This window comes from Hipposideros armiger, unplaced genomic scaffold (genome assembly GCF_001890085.2).
Source record: "Hipposideros armiger isolate ML-2016 unplaced genomic scaffold, ASM189008v1 scaffold_951, whole genome shotgun sequence".
NCBI classification, from domain to species: Eukaryota; Metazoa; Chordata; class Mammalia; order Chiroptera; family Hipposideridae; genus Hipposideros; species Hipposideros armiger.
Genome location: NW_017732301.1, coordinates 458,793 through 480,956, shown reverse-complemented (window position 1 = coordinate 480,956; position 22,164 = coordinate 458,793). Strand labels below are relative to the sequence as shown.

General features: G+C 36.9%; 1 protein-coding gene across 1 annotated transcript in view; it reads left to right on the top strand.

The window, feature by feature from the left end:
* The window catches only part of PLXDC2 (plexin domain containing 2), a gene marked incomplete at its 5' end in the record, with an annotated part of 245,593 nt that overhangs the window by 30,661 nt on the left and 192,768 nt on the right, over nt 1–22,164 (top strand). The window contains 2 exons of the mRNA XM_019630832.1: nt 395–541; nt 18,585–18,654. Of these exons, the coding sequence (XP_019486377.1) occupies nt 395–541; nt 18,585–18,654 (217 nt within the window). The remainder of the gene's footprint in view (nt 1–394; nt 542–18,584; nt 18,655–22,164) is intronic.

Below are 22,164 nucleotides of genomic sequence, written 5' to 3'. Positions count from 1 at the left end.
TATGATGACCACCAGAGTGTTCGCTAACACCTCCATCCTGCCACATAATTACCATTTCTTTTTTGTGGTGAGAACATTTAAGATCTACCCTGTTAGCAACTTCCAAGTACATAACACAGTATTAACTAGTCACCATGCTGTACATTAGATCCCCAGAACTTACTCATCTGATAACTGGGAGTTTGTACCCTTTGACCAACATCTCCCCATTTCCCCAGAACCCCAGCTCCTGGTAACTACCATTCCACTCTCTTTCTATGAGTTCAGCTTTTTGAGATTCCACATATGAGAACACACAGTATTGTCTTTCTCTGACTTATTTCACTTAGCATAGTACCTCCAAGGCCAATCCATGCTCTCTGTTGTTGATGTGCATTATTCTCTATTCTTACAGGAGGACACAGATCACAATTACTATATATCTCGGATATATGGCCCATCTGATTCTGCCAGCCGGGATTTGTGGGTGAACATAGACCAAATGGAAAAGGACAAAGTGAAGATTCACGGAATACTGTCCAATACCCATCGGCAAGCTGCAGTAAGTACCTTAACATTCTGAGTTTCTTTTTTTCTGCTGTAAGCAACTTTTTGCTTTAATTGGAATATCAACATTGTTATGATCAATTTTCAAGTATATTTAGTTCTACAGTTGCAATTCAGAGTAATAATTACATATAAGATATTATGGAAAATGAAAAAAAAAATATTTTGAGAAGCCACCATTAGTTTAACAATTAATTAAATAAATGAACCATCATTAATTTCCCTGGTAAGAGGATGAGTTGCATATTTAAAGTTGCGATTGACCTGGATGGTTTTTCAGTTTTCTTGTAATGCATGGTTTTAGAGAACATTTTTTTTTAATTACATTAATTTAGTATCTTCCATTTTACATGGGTTTATTACTCTTGGTCTGAGAAAGATTTAACCAGAAGCATTTATGATTCAGATAACACATGTAGACTAAATTATAAATCCAAGTGATAAACTTTGACATAAAGGAAAAAAATTAAATCTGGAAGCCTCCAAACATATTGTAAGCCTGAGCTCATCATTTACCATCTGTGGTTCCTTAAACAAATATCGTTAACTACTCTGAGGTACAGTTTCTGCATCTGTATGGTGGGGACGACAAAGAGTGTTAATACAGGCCTCACTTACCTTACACAGTCACTAATGTCCTAATCTACCTTTTGGGCTGAATGCATGCACAGGCTAGCTTTTCAATATTCACAACAATCCTGTGATTTAAATATTACTACCATCCAGGTATTGCAGATGAGAGAACTGAGTCTTGGAAACGTCAAGTAACCTACTTAAGGGTCTCCAGCTAGTAAGTGATGGAACTAGATTGTTAATCTAGCCAGTCAAGCCCACAGTTAGTACGTGTGTGAAATTTATTGTACTTGGTTCGCAGCAGGTTTTGATAATCATTTTCTGATAAGTGCCTAATGTAACATTTCAGAAGTTATGTAGTTTTGCTATCACAGATAAGAGCAGTGATCTTACCATTGATGAAATGATGTCCTGTTCAGTTTAGTATGACTGAAAGTGAAAACAAAACAACTTTAACCTTTCAAGTGCTGTGCCATTATTGACATAAGGAGTCGATGACTGAAGTGATTTAAAGAGGCACTGCTTTGATAAATGTAAAATACCAAAATTTTTGGCCACAGCTTTCATTATATATATGTGTAGACATTCCTATTTCAGGAAGTCAACCTCAAACAGTTAAAATAGAAATTAATTATAATCCACCATGATGATTTATTGAATTTTCAGTGTATGGCACATGTTTTTCTGAGATTGAGAAGCAAAGCAGCCACCTCTCCTTGCTGAATTTTATCACTTCTCATTTTCTGTATTCTAACAACTCCAGGCAAAATGACAGACTCAGAAATGACTAACTGCTGGGTTTAGAACAGAGCTTCAAAAGAAGAGAAAATGAGAAATATTAGACTAGGATAATGCCTATCAGAAATATTGCATTTGACATCTTCCCACCATGTCATACTGCCTAATGGTGTAAAATATGCTTTGTAATATTTGAATGTTGGTGCATCCAATTGGAGATTCCGTAAAGTGGCCCAGTTCTGGCGTTGGCCACCATGGGCAACATCTCAAGGCATAGAAAGGCCATCCATTAAAATGTTAGCTGATTTCTTGTTACACACTTATAACCGTCTGTTTCTCCTGCGCCTGCCAAAAGGTGTGTCCTGTCTTTCCTTGAAGAAGACTTGGTTTTCTCTTTGGAATGGGGTTTTCTTGGTTGCCTTGTGATCTCAGTTCTCTGGTAGTTTCAAAAAAACATCACTTTCACTGTAAGTGATTCATTATTTCCTACTGTTGGTATGGGAGTGACACTGTTGCTTTCAACACCAGAAATTGGCTTTAACACAAATGGAAAGACTTGCGCTTGTGCTTGTAACGTATCTGGTGTTCCATGCACTGATTTTTAAATACATATCATTGGTAGAAACCTTTATTTTAGCTACTCTGTCATCATCATAGCTGGGTTTCTTTTTTCCATGAGAATTTAAGCCACAATTAAACATTTCCTAGCGTTAGGAATTGGTCCTGTACACATTTTCCCTATCACCACCAACAGAACAGACACACACACACAAATACACACACACACACAAATACACACACACACACAAATACACACACACACACACACACACACACACATATCCAGGCACACACTTCCATTTACAATATTAGCGTTGATAATGTATGGGAGGTAAACAAACTTCCTTTTACCCTTCTAAATTCTTCTGGATGGAATAGTCAAATTAACAGGAGACAGATTAACAGGAGAAAATTACCTAATTTGTTACATATGTACATAAGAATATGAGACCCCAGGACATAAGCGTTTGGTAAATAAGTGTTTTCTGGGTCATTTTTAACAATGGGAAACAGAGAGGACTTTGATTAAAGAGACCTTGCAAGGCTCTTTCCTGTCTGTCACACTTAGTTCATATTAAACTGTAGTTATCTATGCTGATAGCTCTCTTCCCAGAGCAGGCCCTGTATCTAACTTTTTTTTTAGGCCAGTCAGGTTTTTCCTGAGTTTTTGGTTGCTTGAAAATAACCAGCTTAAAGTAATCAATATCCCAAAAGGCATATTTTGGGGTGGCAAACTCTGCTTCCCTTCAGTGCTATTACTTACTTAGCTTCCTTTTTTTCCCTTTGTCCATTTATTTTGATTTTTAAATTTCACATATAAGTAAAACCATATGGTATTTGTCCTTCTCTGTCTGACTTATTTCACTTAGCATAATACCTTCTAGGTCCATCTATGTTGCTGCCAATGGTAATATTTCATTCTTTTTTATGGTCGAGTAATACTCCATCATATGTGTGTACCACCTCTTCTTTATCTATCAGTGGGCACTAAGATTGCTTCCGTATCTTGGCTACAATGAACATAGGGCTGCATATATTTTTTTGAATTAGTATTTTGGGTTTCTTTGGATAAATACTCAGAAGGGGGATTTCTGGACCATAAGGTAGTTCCATTTTTAATTTTTGAGGAACCTCCATACTGTTTTCCATGGCAGCTGCACCAATTTGCACTCCCAGCAGCAGTGCATGAGAGTTTCCTTTTCTCCAGTGGAAAAGTTTGCCACTTGGACTCCATTTAAGTAAGTTTTATATCTTGAAATTTAGTTAATAGAACATATTTAATTTTTTCCCACAAACATTCTTTCATACATGTGATTGTTTAATATGACATTTCCAAAGTGTAGAGAGTGATACATGTTTTAATATTTCCTCGGTTGGCCTCCCTACCTTTCCAATCCTGCCTGGTTCTCCTTGCTCTGTTTCTATTATGCCTTCCTCTGCATAGAATCAGGTTGCTAGAGATGAGGACAGAATTGTAATGTTACGTAAGATACCACAATGCTCAATAATATCCACATAATCCCTTGCTCCAACCCCCACAGAACACAACAAAACACACGCACCAAACCATAGATATTCTCCCCATGATGTTCCTGAGAGGCTTTAGCACAAGGAAAAAAGGCAAATAGGAAACAAAAAATCCACTTTATTCATTAGGTTTGCTGATGTCATAGTCCTTGATGGGAGCTCTCTGGTGACTTGGCTGGAAACTTGATTTAAATTTAAGCCGTAAGGGAAGTAGGGAGTTTCTATAACCTTATCACCAGATAATGTGATTTGCATGCCCAAGGGCATGTAATCTGTCAACAAATTTGGCAAAAAAAAAAAGAGAAAAAAAAGCTCTAGCTGGGGCCGACCTGGGGGCAGTTGGCTAACTAACCCAGCCCTGGGTGAGCAGGGGGTAGAGTGAGAAAGCTGTAGATGGGTTTTCCTGAAGATGCACCACCCCCCTCCTCCCCTCCCCCCACCCTCCTGGCTTCCTCAGAATGGGTCAGAGGAAGATAAAGAAATGTCAGACCTGAAAGCATGATTTTTAAAACATATTTGTTCTTCCCCCCACCATCATTTATAAATGTTGTCCAAACAGCATTTTAGAATCTTAGATTAATAGTCTACTCTGGAAAGAGGAGGCAGGTGGGAATAGAGCAAGGGTTTTCCCTTTTCTCTATCTACAATAATATCTTATCATTTCGGGGCAGAGTAAAACTTAGAAATCATTTAATTAACGTGTTTCACATGCCAAACACATTGATTTCTTTTTCCATTTATAATGTATGCTATAGTTATTAGTATTTATATTATATATATATATGTATATGTGTATATATGTGTGTATATATTATATATATAAATAGTACATACAAGCTATATATATATATATATATATATATATGCAATTTGATTACATGTTCTTTCAAATTTCTTCGTTGTCCTTTTCTTTGTAAATCTCTCCATTGTCCTTTTTGGTTTCAACAACATTTCTTAAGTCATTATTGCAAAAAAAGCACATGCTAAAACCTGGTTTTACCTTTGACAAATTAAAGGAAGGAGCATATCTTTCTAGATAAAGGGACGTTGAGAAATTAGCATAAGCCCCTACCATATGGCAAGCAATGAGCCAGGCACTTTATATTCAACTCCTGGTACTTAAATGGGTGTTTTGTCCTTTATTGAAAGTCACACAGTAGTTAGGTTGCAGATCTAGAAGTTTCTGACTGCAAGCCTAGGAACTAGTCTGTACTTGTTTCTTTCCCTCTGTGTGGACCTTTAAATTTCACAATTTTAAGATTTCCCTCTATACTTACTTCTATATCACATTATCTAATTCATTGCTGAGCACAAAGTTTGATTCAATAGCCAGTCAAATTAGAATTATTTTACTTTCCGAAACTATAGTTTATGAAATTCTGATTCACAACTTGGTACTGCTGTCCCCGTAGAAGCAGTCCAGTTATGGAAGGTACAAAACCTTGGCTCCAAAACTCATTTTCTTAGATTCTGGCCTCTCTGCATCTCAATTTTATAACCTGGAAAGAAGGAGAAAGTAATGCCTGCCTTTCCTACCCTCCAGTGCTACCTAAAGAATAAAAATGAAACAGATATGAAAGAATACTAAAAACATCAAATAAAAATGAAGTTGCAAGGCTTTGTTATTTGAGAGCCCTAATTCTTCACACACAAAAATAATAACCACAAAATAAGTTAATTCTTAAGTACTCCCTAGCAGTTTCTCTAGATAGGTAGGTAGATAGATAGATAGATAGATAGACAGATAGATAATTTACATCTATATTATATCTCTCTGTATTTTTTTGCCAAGATATCACCTGTGTACTCTTTACCAGACATAAGCACACTCTTAGCTTAAAAAGTTTTCTTTCTATATGCTGGTAGGAAGATTGATTCTTTCAATAAGAACCCCCAGCCAAGTGAATATAAAATTCTGTTCTCTGTCTCTCCATCATAATGCAGGTAAGATTTTTGATGAAACTTGTACGTTTTGATTGTGGTGATTATTTTAAAACTTACAAATTAGATGGTTGTTGCTAGGGATCTTCAGACTACTTGAACATATACAGAAACTTTCATTTAAAAAAATAAAGTTTCCAGGAGGGTTTTTTTTTATTTCCTCGCAGGAAAATAACATCATTTCAACAAGAATTTCCATCAGTCTTGCATTTGCATAATGTTGATGTTGGGAGAACTAAATTTGGATGCCCATGGTGACTTTCGTCAGTTGTTAGCTCGTATTGCACAATTTCATTTGTTTCTGTGCATCAGAAAATCTGCTGATAAGTGCTTATTTTTCTAACTGATTAACTCGAAAGGCAATTTAATTTGCTCTCTCAGTGAGGCTAATATCTAGGCCACACATTTCTGTCTGATCCCTGTTCACAGTGCCTAACAGTAAGTTGCTTTTATTTATTTTTGTTTTTGCTGGTTGAATGAACTCCCTGCATTTTGTCCTTTGCGTTGCTTCATTTTAAGTAAGACATCTACGGTTCATCAACCTGGCCATAGGTGGCTTTCTTCATAGGATTTTCCTCGATTTAATAACAGGCTAGGAGGAGTTGTGTCTGCGCATGTCTCTCTAGCTTAATTTGGGTTTAATTAATTCGTTTTGCTGATATTGTACTTACATCACTTATCAATTCTGAGGATAATTGTCTGTCCTGCATAAAGTAGTACTTGAGAGTCTTTTACAGAAACGCAAGGCCTGCCTTCGTTCCATTCCACAAAACGCCTGTGAAATCCCAGTAACTGATTTCGTTCCTCTGGGTGCCATGTAAATGAGCTGCCTCAAAGCCAGTGAGTATACATGGAAAGATCTCATGTTCCATCTCCGATGATGGCATTGACAACACAGATGAAACCTTCTGTAGGCCCATCTAAAAGTCTGAGTTTAGTAAACCCCTGTTGCTGATATAATTACATGACTAGATGTATATATTACTAATTCTTTAAGGTACCCTGACACCTTCCCTGAATGTAGTAACTGAATTTTAGACATGGAAGGTCCTTTGGAGATTGTTGAAGATAGCAGCTTTATGAAGCCCCCAGTGATCAGTTTTTATACACGTAACAAGCCTCAACTTTCCAAAGCAAGAACATACTTTTTTAAAACTCATACCTGAGTTCATCCTATTTCAGTTTCGTAATTCTCCATATTGTGCCTTTAGTGGAAATGGGCACCATTCTTCATATAAAAATAGAGTCAGAGGAGGTAATTTTATACATTCTCTGTTACCAGTGATGGCTGTAAACTAATTCTAGATAGGTAAATACCTACTCAGCTTTTTAAAGTTACGAGTAAGGCAAGCACTCGAGGTTTTTATGAAACCCTTCTAGAAAATTTCACTTTCGTAATCGGAAAACTGCTACCCAAGGACCCCACAGCCATCTCTCAGGTGGAATACATAAGTTCATTTATCCCTGTCTTTCATCCTAGATCCACTTTTCCAACCTGTTTTTAATCATCTTTTCTGAGATCTCGCCATAAACCCACGAAGACTTAACAATGGTTAATTTTAGATAACATGAGTGCAAAACATATTGTCATCCTCAAGTTATTAAATGACTAAGCTTTCACATGACTCTTGCAAGGAATATTATGTAACTGAAAAGTTAGCAAAATGTAAATGGAATATAATATTCCTTGAGAGTGACTACAACTAAAAGCATCTGTTTACTTCTTGTGAAAAATCTTAAATTATCCAAGATAAAAGACTTAAGCCATTTTGAGATGGAGATTTCCTTGACAAGTTACTATCTTTTTAAGTATTTTAAACTTATTTTCAACATCTTTATTTTTTGTCTGTTTCTTCTTACCAAATTATAGCTTATCAATTACGTTGTAGATGATTACCCTAGGGAAATTGTCACGCTCTCACATGGTTTGTTTCTAAATTGACTTTCCATCAGAATTTCTGCTGTGCCCAAGTCTAGCCCTGGAGAGTGGGTGTTCCTTTCTTTCTTCACTGAAGCTGTTTTGTTAAAATGCCAGTGGGACTAGAAGTGAAACTCCTTCAGCCACTCTCAATTATTGATGAAGTGCCAGGAATTTCTTGTCATGCAGAAGCTATGGGAGGAGTAAGGCCAAGTAAGATTCTCTCCTGATAAGTAGGCCAAGGTTAGGCCCCTGAGTCCTGCTCCCAGGTGCATCAATCTGTAGATACGCACAGGGTGTCCTACAGGAGCAGCTCTGGGAAGCTGTGTGGAGAGGCATCAATTTCCTCAGCTTTTGAAAAATCCAGAAGTTAGCAAATGGGCAAAATGTTAACAATTGGAAAATCTTCATAAAAGATATAGGGGGCTCTTTGTGTTATGTTTGTAACTTTACTTTGAAATTATTTCCAAATACAAAATTAAGAGAAGTTAGCGGAGGAGGATGGACAGTTAAAATTGAACTTGGACTGATTTCGATTTCAACCTGTAATCAAGTTTTGAATTATTTAGTCACTCTTCCGATGTACTTTGCCTATATCGAATTCCAAATTGTAACACATCTGTTGAGGTGTAGCTCGATAGTGTTTAAATCTATGGACTTATAAACAGGCTGCGTGGGTTTGGGTCCCCACTTTGCCAACTACTAGCATGGTGATGTTATTCACTCTCTGTTAATCACTTTCCTCATCTGTAAAATAGGAATGATAATAGCACCTACCTTCTAAGGTCGACGTTAGAATTAAGTGATTTAACATCTGCACAATGCTTTGCTCAGTGGCTGGCACAGTGTTATAGATGTCTGTTACATCAATACTAATATCATCATGCAAATATTTAACTTTAAAACAGTCCCTTTCCGCTGATAAGAAAGAAGGGAGGAAAGATTGTAATCAACTGAGGCAAGGGAGGGTCTTTTCAGACTGCAAAGGATAAAACCCATAAGAGAATTTTCCCTGCCTGCCCAGTTTGAGGGTCACTGGTCAACGAAGTGACAAGAATGTCATTGTCCTCAGGTGTACTAGAGCTGCAAAGAGGTTTTGCAAATCATTGCTTTAAAGGTGGCTGGCTAGCAATTACCGCCATGCTTCAATTCCTAGAATGGAAAATTTCAGACCATGTAAGGGCTACCAGGCGAAGTGAGATGATGTTATCCAGAATCAAGTCTATTTATCCTTTTAATCCATTTCACGCTTGTCAAAGTCCTTACAGCAGTGGCTTTAGAGTGCCAAAGACCGTTTATATGACATCAAGTCTTGCCGCTCAAAGTGGGGTCCTGGAGGAGGATCTCCAGCCCCGAGACCTTATTAGAGACACAGAATTTCAGCCCCTTCACCCCCAGACCTACCAATTCGGGACCTGTATTTTAACAAGAGCCCTAATTGCTTCCTGTACACACCCTGGCTGGAGAAACGTGACGGAATCCACCGCCTTGCTTCTAGAGCAGTGTGAAAGATCCAGAAGTGGCTTCTTCTGGCCTTTACCCTTCCCCACGTACCCCCCAGGGGCTTCTTTATAAAATCCTGTTGCACTTGCTCTGCGCCCTTGAACCAGTGGTGCTCTGCACCCTGCCTGACTGGCAAATGGGTCACATCACTGATTTGTAGACTTCTCAGAATGTTTAAGTACAGGCAAGCTCCTGCGAGCCAAGTGTTTGCTGGGGACCATGCCGTAGGAGAGATCAAAAGATACGGTGATAGTTCACTTAATCTCAAAGCCACATGAGCGAACATCAGGTAACTACAAAATGTTTACACTTTGTTTTCTAATTTATGAGCAGTCCCATGCAGAGTGTCACTCAACGTGCAGGATTGATGAAGTTCTCAGTTCTGTTATGAAAAAAGCGCTGACACAGTTAGAACTTCTAACTCAGATAATCAGTTCAATTGAGGGGCTTTATTCCGGAAAAGGAATAGCCAGTCCCTTGTCTGTATATTTGCATATTGATTAGCCCCTTTTTGTGAAAGGTTGGATCTTTTAATTAGGTTTCCAGTGTTTTCGGTCACTGGATTAATGACCCATGTCCTGTTCACTCCTCCCAGGTGTGAGAGTTAGTTAAAATTCCATTCTCTAAAAAATCCTCGATGGAAAAAGCATTATGAATCACTCTGTCCGCTGCAGCTATTTTCTTTCTGGAATACACGCAGTTCATTTTTGGCCTAGAAGCAGGATCTTACTTCAGAGCATATCAAAAGGAGTTTGCATGGCTGTTCTCCACATGTAGATTCCTCATCATAGTCCATTTTCTTTCTTTAATAGTTGTGTGTTGTGGAATTAAAATTGTTTTGTCTATAGCTTCCTACATATACGCACATATACTCGTATTTATATCCCTCTGCCATCTTTCAATTGATATTATATAAGTGAATTGAGCTGCATAGGTGAATAAATCAGGGAAAGGCAATTACCACTGAGAATTGTAAAAAAAGAAATGTTCTCAAAATTTAGAAAATGGGCCCCTGGATCTATCCTGGGAAGGTAAGAAATGGAAGCATCTGAACCCCGGACGTGCAAAATAAAAAAGGAGGTTCAGGCTGTGCCCATCACCTGGTGAGACATTACCCGCTGTGTCGCCACCAGGCCTCAGTGGGGGTCGCTCACCATGGCTCCACCCAGCATGGCGCTCTGTTAATAGTCCTTTTGATTCCATGCATTTATTCTGAGAAGGCTGCTCTACCTTTCCAGAGTTTGTCTTTTTTTTTTACTTTGGCCTCAGACATTATTACTGCATTTTAAAGAAAATTGTTACATCTACTAAGAATAGAAACACAGAAAGACTGACACTATTTAGGGTTCCGGATCAAACACAGAAAAAACACAGTTACAGAAGGTCTGATAACATGTAGGAAAAGAATGCCTAGTATAAAAGGAGGGAGATAGAATGATATCATGGCCAAGATTCAGAGTTTGGGAGTCAAACATATGTGAATTGAAAGCCGGGCTCCACTACTAGTGGTTTGAACGTATTACTTATTCTTTTTTTTTATATATATATTTTAAAAAATAATTTCAGGCTTATAAAAAGAACTTGCAGGGATTATTGCAAGTGTTCCCTTATAACTTTTACCCAGCTTCTCCAACTGTTAACACCTTACGTACTAATGGTACACTTATCCATACCAATTAACACTGGTACTACATTCTTGACTAATCTATAGGCTTTATCCATGTTTCGCTAATTGTCTCCAAACCATCCTTTCTTCTTATACAGAATCCAGTCTACCCACCCACATTGCATTTAATTGCCCAATCTCCTAATCTTCTTCAATCTATGACACTTCCTCAGTCTCTCTGAGTCTTTCATGAACTTGACACTTTCGGACAGTACTGGCCAGTTTTTTTTTTTGTATGATGTCCCTGGTTTGGTGTTTGTCTTCAAGCCTTTGCTTTTCTTCATGAATAAATGCAGGTCTGCTTTTAACAAGAACACCACAGCAATGGCATTTTGTCCTTCATTGTGTATCATATCGGGAGGCACATGATGTCAGTAGTCCTGTCACTGGTGACGTGAACTTTGATCACCTGCTTAAGGTGATGTCTGCCAGATTATGTGTCTTCACTGTGAAGTTACTGTTTTTTCCTTTTGTAATTATCAAGTATCTTTTTGCAGGAATATTTTGTGACTATACAGATACCCTGTTTCTCCTCATGCCTTCACCTAATTTTAGTGTCCAAATGTGCTAATAATAAATAAAATACTTAGCATAATGTCCAATATATTAAATGCTAATTCCATTCTCCTACACAATAGTTATGATTATGTCAATGTAACCAAAAGTGAGGGCATCAAAACATTACTCAGAAACATAATATCTAATTACGATATGAGTCCATGAGAGAAGCAATTTGCTTGCTCTGGTATTAGAGACAACAGTAGCAAAGCATTTTCAGCTATTTATTAGGAATCACATTGGAGCTATTTTCGTTTGGGAAACTAGTTTTAAGGAACTATTGTCATGCTAGACACCTTCGTGTATATGCTGTAATGTTAACCACCATTGGCTCAGTGCTTATGAAGGTCCGGATGTTATTTGATTATTTGGTCCTTATAATAACCTTTAAAGAAGTGTCTTGACTTCACCGGTGAGCAAACTGTAGCTTAAAGAGGTTAAATGATTTATAAAATCACACAGCTTCTAAGTATCAAAGCCAGATGCAATTTCTAGTCTCTCTGACTCTTAAACCATGCAGCATCATTCAAAAATTAGGAAAGAACCATTGAAAATTTAAAAACAATTCTCCATCTAGTTCCATTAAAAGACTGTAAAATGTGTGTCTCACAGTTAGTAGTGGAGTAAGACCGCAATAATCTATTCTAAGCACTTGTAGGTGAATGTGCTTTATTTGGACCTAATTCAGTTTTGGGAAAGTTAATCAATTGTTCTGTGCATTCTGGAAGAATACACCACATCCCAATTAAGAAATTAAATTTATTCAGAGTTATCTATAAAAATAATCTAATAAGAATGATCATTTAATCATTTTTATTTATTAGAAATATAAATCTTGCTGGAAATAAGATAATTTATTCCCGTATTTCAGATGAAAACCACAAATATCCTAGAACTATCCTAGAAATATCACAAGAACTATCCATATAAGTAAAACAAAATGTAATTTTTCTCAAATTTTGAAATTCCTACCAGAGTTATTACCTGGCATATATAAATAAACTGAAAATAATTTGACTTAAGATTTATTTAATCTACTTTTTGAAAAAAAATAGCACAAATCTCACTATTGCTAGTACTACTACTACTACTACTAATAATAATAATAATATGCCACCTATCAGAAAGCTTCACATTAAACATAAAATTATTGGAATGATTAAAAACAGAATGTTAAAATATGTATAGAAATTAATAATCCATTGATTTATTCTTGAATAAATGGATACTGCCTATACTCTTTAGACCCTTTTCTATCATGAACTCATGACACCAGCAATTATATAAAGTTTAGTTTCTACCAGTTGTCTTCCCATGTGCTGCTTTCAACAGGATTATGCCTTACAACGATGAAATAAAGACTTGGGGGAACCAGAAACATGTAGCTTTATTACTGTAAATAGGAAGCTGTCTTAAAACAAAAAGCAGTTTTTATTAATGATGGTTTTAAAAAATGGTTTTGAGGATTAAAGAAGTGACCACTCCAGATACTTAACTCTTATTAAGAGGTTTCTGCCTTCAAGGTTTGACAGGCATTGACTAATTAATTTATCTTTATAATACCACTGAGAAACAGGCAAACAATTTAAACTGAAACAGTGTGTATTTAGGATTGTAATTCTTGTATTATTAGAAAAGATATAGAAGAGATCAGAATAATTAGTCAGAAAACAAATAATGATAGGCATAAGAAAAATATGTAAGAGATATGCCTGCACTTAGAAATCTAGGCGCATGACCCTGATTGAGTCTGATAGCCTGTTCACAACAGTAATTTCCCTTGCAGAACATTGGTCCTGTCCAAAATGTCCACATAACACCCACAGAGACATTTGGTCCACGCCAACCCATCTACCTAACCCATGTGCCGTGACCAGCTAGGCTTCCCAGACAAGAAGGATTATTATAGCCAGTACAGCCACAACACAATTATTGGACCAATGAAACATGATAGTGTTTTTTATACATTAATCCTGTAAACTAAAACTATGCATAAATGTTAGGAGCTGTTTGAACCCAGGGTCGTTTTCTAAGCGTGGACATTTTTGACAGGACCAATTATCTAGACAAAGGGTTGGCAAACTTTTGAGATGGAAGAGCCACCAGGGGTCGGCAAACTGCGGCTCATGAGCCACATGTGGCTCTTTGGGTACGTACATGTGGCCCTGAAGTAAAATTGAAAATGAAAACAAAACTGTCATAGTTTCATTCATAAAATTTTTCAAGGATATTATTCACATAATGGTGATGATGTAAAAATATATTTATGGCTCTCGAATAATGTTAAAATTGTTGTGAGGGACAGGATTGGCTTTTCCAGGGGTCGGCAAACTTTTGAGATGGAACTTACCCAAAGAGCCGCATGTGGCTCGCGAGCCGCAGTTTGCCGACCCATGATCTAGACCGTTTGGCATTGACCAAATGTCTCCATGGACATTTTGGGCAGCACTGAACATCTGCTAATTATAATTTCATGGGGCATGTTGTGGGGAGAGCTCAATGCGATTTTGAAGATCACAGCCATATATTGGCTGTACCTGCCGTACATGTACACTAGGCCTCCAGGAATCTATAAATATACTTCCACAAACTCTTCAGAAAATGTTTCATAAATTTATCCTCCCCCCATATGAAGAAGTGGTACTTTCTGGGCTTGTCTCAAAATTACCATACTTCTCCTTTCAAATGGTTAACTCCTTTCCACAGAATGTAAGGAAGCAATAAATTCAGCTGATGTTATTTATGTCACTGATGCTCTTTAAAATTTCATTTCTAAGCTTTTATTTGGTATTTTGCCCAGACTCTTAATTAATTTATTGTGTCTTCACTTGACAATTTTGTTGAACCCTTTTTCCTTTTACATGAGGTATTTCTTAAGGGATGAGTTCCAAGATAGGATAATGTTCAAGGTACAGTAATTATACCATAGTCTCAAAATTATGTTTCTTTTTCTTCACAGTTGCCTTTTTGTGACAACGTCCAGAATTCTTAGCCTTTCTGGTTGTAGAAGAGTTATGGCATATACAATTTTGGGTCATTTTTATTTATTTTTATTATGTAGATATAGGAAGCCTAACTAATCAGTGACATGGCAAGTCTTTTCACACCTAACCAAAATTAATTCCTATATTCCTATATTCATCATTTCAGTTAGCGGCAGCGTGGTCCACCAGTCCCCCAGCTAGAAACCTGTCCTTTATTCTACATTGCCTTCCCTCATTCCCAACCCGTATTTCCAATTAATCATGGAGTCCTTTCAATTTCACTTTCTACATATATTTTGACCCATTCCTTCTGCTCCCCTGCCCTCAGGTCTCATCTGGCTAACTTCTGAGTTCCTTTTATTATTTTTTTTTTAGTTAGTTTCAGGAGTACAAAACAATCTAATAGTTAGACATGTATACCCCTCACAAAGTGATAACCCCCCTCTCCCAATCTACTGCCCCTCTGACATTGTATATAGCTGTTACAGTTCCACTGACTCTATTCCCTATGCTATACTCTATATCCCATGACTATATATTTGTATTAAGTTATAGTTGACATTATTATTCAGCTTCAGGTGTACACTGCAGTGGTCAGGCAGCTACATCGTCCATGAAGTGATCTCCCTAATAAGACAAGTGCCCATCTGACACCCTACAAAATCTTCACAACATTACTGGTTATATTCCCCAACTATCTTCCAAATCCCCGTGGCAATCTTGTGGCTATCAATTTGTGCTTTCTAACCTCCTCTCCCTCTCCCTCATCTTTTAAAGAGTCAATCTCAGATTGACTGGATGAATGAATGAACAAATAAAACTTTCCTTCAGCCCCCCGCCATGCCTATTTTATATACCATACTGAGATAGAATAATGACTTAATTATTCAAAGGTAATTATGTTGACTATATAACCATTTAGCTTCAAAGCACTTTATGAAATTCTAGTGTTTGTCTTTGTTAATGATTTCACATTTTTTTTGTGTTTGTGTATATGTGTGTTTAAAAGAGGATAATAATTTCAAAAATTTGCCTTTAAGTATGACTTTCTTATCATTTTGTTTTTAATATCTCAGCAATTAAGAGCATTGCCTTTGTTGTCAATAAAACCTGGATTCAAATTCCAGTTTCCCATGGGGATGGGGGTCATACCTAAATACCCTTTGCTGAGTTAGTTTTACTTTGAAGCAGTTATAATATGAACCTCAGGCAGTTGTTTTATATGTGTTTGTGTGTATGTAGAGAATTCTGGGTGAGATACAGTAGGAAGACATAATTTCAACTGAGAAGTCAAGGTATGACTGTCTGAGGATGTGACACCTGGTGTACCTGTCAGTGCTTTGCCCCATATCCTTTCACTTCCCTTTGTTCACCTGAGACTGTGGGAAGCAGTTTCTAACATACTAGCAACTTTCTAGCTCAAGCGCTCTGTCTCTTCTTTCTGGCTGAGGGTACAGACAAGAGTAGTCTGAGGGAGAAGGGGAGCTAACCACCCCCAGGAGCAAACTTCAGTCAATATCGGGTGGGAGTTGATGGATACGGTCCCAATCTCCTGGCCTCCAGTGAAATGATTCGGAGGCATGTTTTTCTTGCTCTTTCTCAGAGAGCCTCCAACGGAGACCCGGCTCTAGTGGTCACACACCCAAAAATGTACCTATTGCTGATGTTTCTCTTCTCTTTATCTTACTTCTGCCACTTCCTTTAACAAATGCTCCCTAGGATCATCTTCCCGAAAAACTATCTGCCTCTCAGTCCTTATGTCAGGGTTGCTATTTGGGGTAGCCCAAACTAAACCAAGGCTTAAAGACTATGGAAGCCATGACTGACCAAGGTTGAGGGACAATAACCATCAGAAGAGACATCATGTAAAAGTATCCAAGCCAAGGAGTAAGAGTGGCAGGTGTAAACTAAAAGATGTTCTGTGTGGCTGGCTGGAGCAGAGGCTGTGAAGGGAAAACTGTGAGGTAACATGAGCAATCAGTGGTGGGCTGTAGAATGCATTTCACTATTTTGGCATTAATTCCAAGGACAGTGGGATTTGAGATTGAATGATTTGAAGTAGGGGAGTGATGTGCTAGATAGGAGAATGAATTGTAGGAGAATCAGAGCCAAGACACCTATGAGGAAGCTACTGCAATAATAGTGACCTACACTTGGGGAAGGGTGTCCGTGGTGCCTGGAGAGAAATTGCCCAACTGTTGAGAAGCTAGCATCTTTCTAAATCGGCATTGCTATTATCAGCGTGAAGCAGTCATGGTGATATTAACGAAGGTAAACTGGTCATTGAAACAGGAGAGTGTTTCACTCATTGATTGCGCTTTAGGATGGTGTAGTAATGAATTTTCTTTAAGGACTTACTTGCTTTTTTAAAAAGTCTTTAATTTATGTATGTGTGTCTCTGAATCTTACTCTAAAACTATTGAAATATTTGTGGTGGTTGAGAAACTAATGTCATATTTCCCTGGCTCGTCCTTGGTATAATTGATAGAGTTTGTCTTTGATAGATATTTAAACCAAACTCCTGTTGTGAAGGGAGAATGCCAAAGGTTTGTGAATTTTACCAATTTGCTCATGAGCATGAAAATAAATTAGAATGATGGAGAACAATATACCACAGCAATTGCCTTTAAAAAATTATTTCTGACACCTTCTTGGAGATATATGATTTTTCCATTGAAGCTTTTATTTTAGGGTCAGTAGCAATCACTCATTTCAGTTAGTCCCGTAAAAATGGGTTTTGTTGTTTCTGTTAGTCAGCAAAAACTAAAAATGATGATAAACCCGGTCTGAACATGCAGCTTTCACTGCAAAGGAAAGAAAGCCTAATTGAAAGTCACTGTAAATTTTGAATGATTAATGTCATGCCAAACAATTTAGTAGAAATCTCTGATGGATGTAAAAAAGCAATCATTGGCAAAATTGGAAGGAGCTAAATTCAGTCTAAATATACTTCTCTCTTTTTGTTTTAAATGTGTGCCTTCAGAAAGATGTACTATAGAAATTGTTGAATTTTAACACAATAGCCTTTTACTATTTAGGGAGTTTGTAATGCTGTTGGGCTCCAAACCAACTAATTAATTTTCCCCTGGATTCTTTTATTTCAGTCGATCATCTTTGTTATAACTCAGTGTTTTTCTTGCTTCTTGTCTAATAGTACATTTGGTTCGTATTATCTCAAACATACAAAAAATCTAGGGTTTTTTTGTTTCTTTGTTTCGCTTTGTTATTTTTTGTTATTTTACTATAAATGACATTATATATATTATATACATTTAGTATACTATGTACTATTAATATATAATATAGAATAATAAATTGTATGTATAAAATGCAAGCTTCAGGCCCCTTTTTAGAAAAAAGAGAAGCAAAATTTGTGAACTTTCTTCCTAAGCCTCCCCACGTTTTCTCTATACAAAAGTAGCTCTCCAGTAACCAGCATTTTTTATTCTTCGACTATACTTTTAAAAGTGGACATAATGTACTGAATCTGGAGAGCGCACTGCATCTAAAAAATAAAAATATCTGCAGGTCTAGATCTGTAGGTGCAAGACATCTTGTTCCATGAAACTGCCTTCCATTAGGGGATGTACAGAAAGCAAATTGAATACATAATTGTGTCAAAGAAAACCTTTTGATTTTTGTTCAATAGAACTTGACAGATAACATGTCTGCTGTTATGGAGAAGACAAATCAAACTAAAAAGAACCCCAGAATAAATTGCTCATCATGATGACTGGACCGATTTTCAATGGATATCTGAAAGGCAGTGGTGATGCCAGAGAGAATATTTGATTCAGACTTGAAACTCCCAGATCCCCTCTGTAAGCAAAGAACAGACCAACAGACTATAATAGCCCAACTTTATTTATTCTTTTCACATACTTCAAACATTTAATTACTAGGAAAAAAAATATCCTTTATTATCATCCCGGATTCAGGTTTTAAAAGGCAACTACGATAAGAGGGGTGTAAAGTAGAAGCATCATTTTTTTTTAAGTGGAAGGTACTTCATACTACATTTACTATTATACACATTATTGATTTTCTTTTCTGGTTTTGTTCCTTGCAGAGAGTGAATCTGTCCTTCGATTTTCCATTTTATGGCCATTTTCTACGTGAAATCACTGTGGCAACAGGGGGTAAGTGGTTTTCTACCCATTCACCCTAAATAATCTACAGTTTCACTATAGTTATTATTTTTAATTTACTCCATATTTCAGGGACATTTACTGGGAAAACCATTGCCTTCTATCACAAAGTTGTGGGTATAAATAACACCTAAGAAAAAGGAGTATAGCTATAGGAAAAAGTTTTCAGCAGGAAATAAAAAATGTAGTTATATTAATTTCTAGCTTAGATTCAGCACCTCTGCTTTTTAATAATTCATTTTTGGAAGTACGGTAAGACTAAACGAATGGGATTACAGCTAGCAAGAAAACTTGCTTAAGGAAACTGTTGAGGTATTTTTGTTTTCTTTTAATGTATATAGTTGACAGATATATATACACGCACATACACAACCACTTGTATGTCAGCTTTAATTGCTTGTTTTTTCCTTTAATGCCACACCTGTGTTGACTGGCTACTCATTTGAGAGTTTTAAAAATAAACACTGAAACTCAGCCTGAGTTCTTTTCATTCATTTGTTGTTCTCTACAAACCCTGGATATTAGTTTAGAGATTAGCAATTCCCTAGAAAGGCAATTATCAGTCCTTATAATTTTTCCCAGAAGTCAGAAATATTGTAATATTTGAGTGCTACTGGCAGAGATAAGCAAAATACCAGAGAATATCTCTGCAGGCCTTGTGTGTATATAGAGAAGTATAAGCATGAGAGAAAGGCATAAAAATGGAAGAGTAAGTAAAGAAGCAAATTAAAAGCAATTCACAGATTGTGATGAAAAGGCTGCGAGTGCCCATGCACCACAGACCACACACAGTTCTTTTCCCTCATCAGGTTTTATTATTGGTCTTTTGAATGGTATGGGAACCATGTTGCTCACTCTTGCCATATTTTAAGATAAAACTTTGCAGATATCTAGGATTCAGAAAAAGATCTGTAATCAGAAGTATCAATGATCAAATGAAAGTTTGTGATGATCCTTTAAGACTGTCTAGAGAAATTATTGTTTAAGGTGTTTTTTGAAGGCTGTCACAATGGCTATGGCTGTGGCTGTGTAGGGCAAATAGTACATGACAGGGAGGAATAGCGAAAGGAAATGTACAAAGGAGAAAATGGGGGGGGTGATGTTTGGGACAGGAAATAATTGAGTTTTAATGAAACTGGGGGCATGTTTACAAAAGAATGTGGCATAGTATGATTTAAAAAAGTAGGCTGCAGCAATTTTACCTAATACCTCAAGGGTCAATTGGAGTCATCTGTCCTTGGTTAGATAAGTATTAAGCTTTATGAAGATGAATCTAGACATTTGGGTAATGCCTTAACATATAAAAAATGCATAAAATTGGAAGAATATTGCAATAGTTTATGTGACAAATATTGAGAGCCTTGGAGATTCTGTGGCTTCAATCCAAGGGAGAAAAATTATGCCATGAACAAAAATTACACACTCAAGCAGAAGACCTAGTTTTAGGAAAAACCAAAGGCTTCAGCTCTAAAATTACTAAATTTTATGGAAAAAGAAGGACTATGTAGACGTAAAATTCACATAAAGGCTGTCTTTTTTAACTCATCATGTATTTCTGTGCTGCTATGGTGCCAGGAATTTCATAGGCATTTAATTAATATGTTGAAAGGTTGAATGAAAAGGAGAAAGGTAAAATTAAAAGATTGCCCCTATAAGCCATGAGTTACATCATGTTCTCACACATCTTTAAAGCATGATATAAATGTCATCATCTTACAATATGGACATTAGTCATATTTTCTGACCTTTAGGTTACCAGTGTTCCACTGAATTTTAAAGTGAATGATTAATCACATTTGTGCAAAAGCTATTCCCACAGTGTTAAGAATATGGACAGCTTTGCATTTTCAATTTCTTAAATTGTTTTGTCTTTAATCTCATGTCAGTGATTCAGCCAAAATGGAGTAAGATTTCCCTTAACAAAGTTGGTACGAAAAAAAACCCAAACAGATAACTATGTCATCTTTATTGCTCAAAGTACCATTGTCCTTTGCAAAGATCCTGAAGATAAGTTAAAAATCTGGTGTCTTGAAAGATCTCTGTCTTCTTTGAATAAAACACTAATATAAAAGGACTTTTTTCTGTACTTAAAATACGCTAGCATGGAACTTGCATATGAAGTCTATGTTTAGAGAGGCCTAGGCAAAATACTGTAGACACTGACCAAAGTTTCTTCGAAAGGAAACAAGAATCTCCTATAAAAGTATTCAGCTAAATAAGTAGCTTGTTTGTACTTTCATTGATTATTCATTTGATCAATATTGATTGGGCCCCTACTATGTGAAAGACACAGTCCATGATACCTCAATGTATATAGAGAAGAATAAACTATAACTTCTGGTCAGGAGCTTAGAAACTAAGAAGAGGAAGGGGTTTATGAATAAGTGATAAGAGAATGCTGACGGTAAGTGCTGATGGAGTGGAAGGTGACCCAAAGTGGAGATCACTCTTATTGGGCCAATCAAGTAAAGGTTTTGAAAGAGATAACGTTTGACATTGGCTTGAATGGAATTTTAGGCAAAGAGTCAGGTTGAGAAGAGGTGGATAGGGAAGGGACGTACCAGACAAGGGGATGCTGAGCTGCGTGACAGTGCTGTGCCCATATCGAGCATATTTGGAGGTCCATCAAGTAAGTGTGCTTATTTTGAATGGAAATTGGAGTAAGAGTCTCGTGAGGGGGAGGTGGGAAGAGTAATGTGAAGTACTTTGAACATTAGAAATTTAAATGATGTCCAGCAAGCATTGGCTTTCTTTGAGAAAAGAACAGATCTGGCCTGGCCTGGCAATGGGGAGCAGGGTAAGGTGAGGGGATCAAGGCAAAGGGAGTGGTTAGCAGCAGGTTTTTCAATACTTCTGCATGGTTCATAGTGACTGAACTAGGATGGGTGCAATGGAGAAGGAGCGAGGGAGGCAGGGCAAGACACATCATTTGATTTGCTAAATCACTGTGGCTGCAAAGGTTTCCAGCCAAAAGGATCCATTAGAATTCAGTGAATAAAGCTAAGAACACTTACAAAGAGCACTTCTGTACCACACACTTTTGATGGGTTTTGTCTGTGATCGACTAGGTGTTATCAGCAGATAGACCTACCCAACAATGCTCATCACCTTACAAATCTTAAATAAGTTACTAACAATGAAAGGCTTGGAAGAAAAATAGACCAGTCAGGTTAAATAAAGGCTATTCCAAATAAATTGGGGACTGGGAGTTTTATTGGGTTGTTAGAAAAGTCATGACGCATTTTTGCAATGAAAAACAGAAAAAATACATCATGGGTTTTCCGACAACCCAATAAGTAGGAACACATAGGTTTCTATGAAACTGAACCGAATAGCGATATTCTTGACTGTATCTACAAATTCTTCTTGAACTTGTTTCTTCTACATTGGATTTGGGAAAAAGACAGTGAAATGTTAAAGTAGATATTTTAAACTACAATCCTCATCATTTCTACCTCACTGTTTTCACATTTCCCATACCTCCCTTAAAATCAGCCAGTC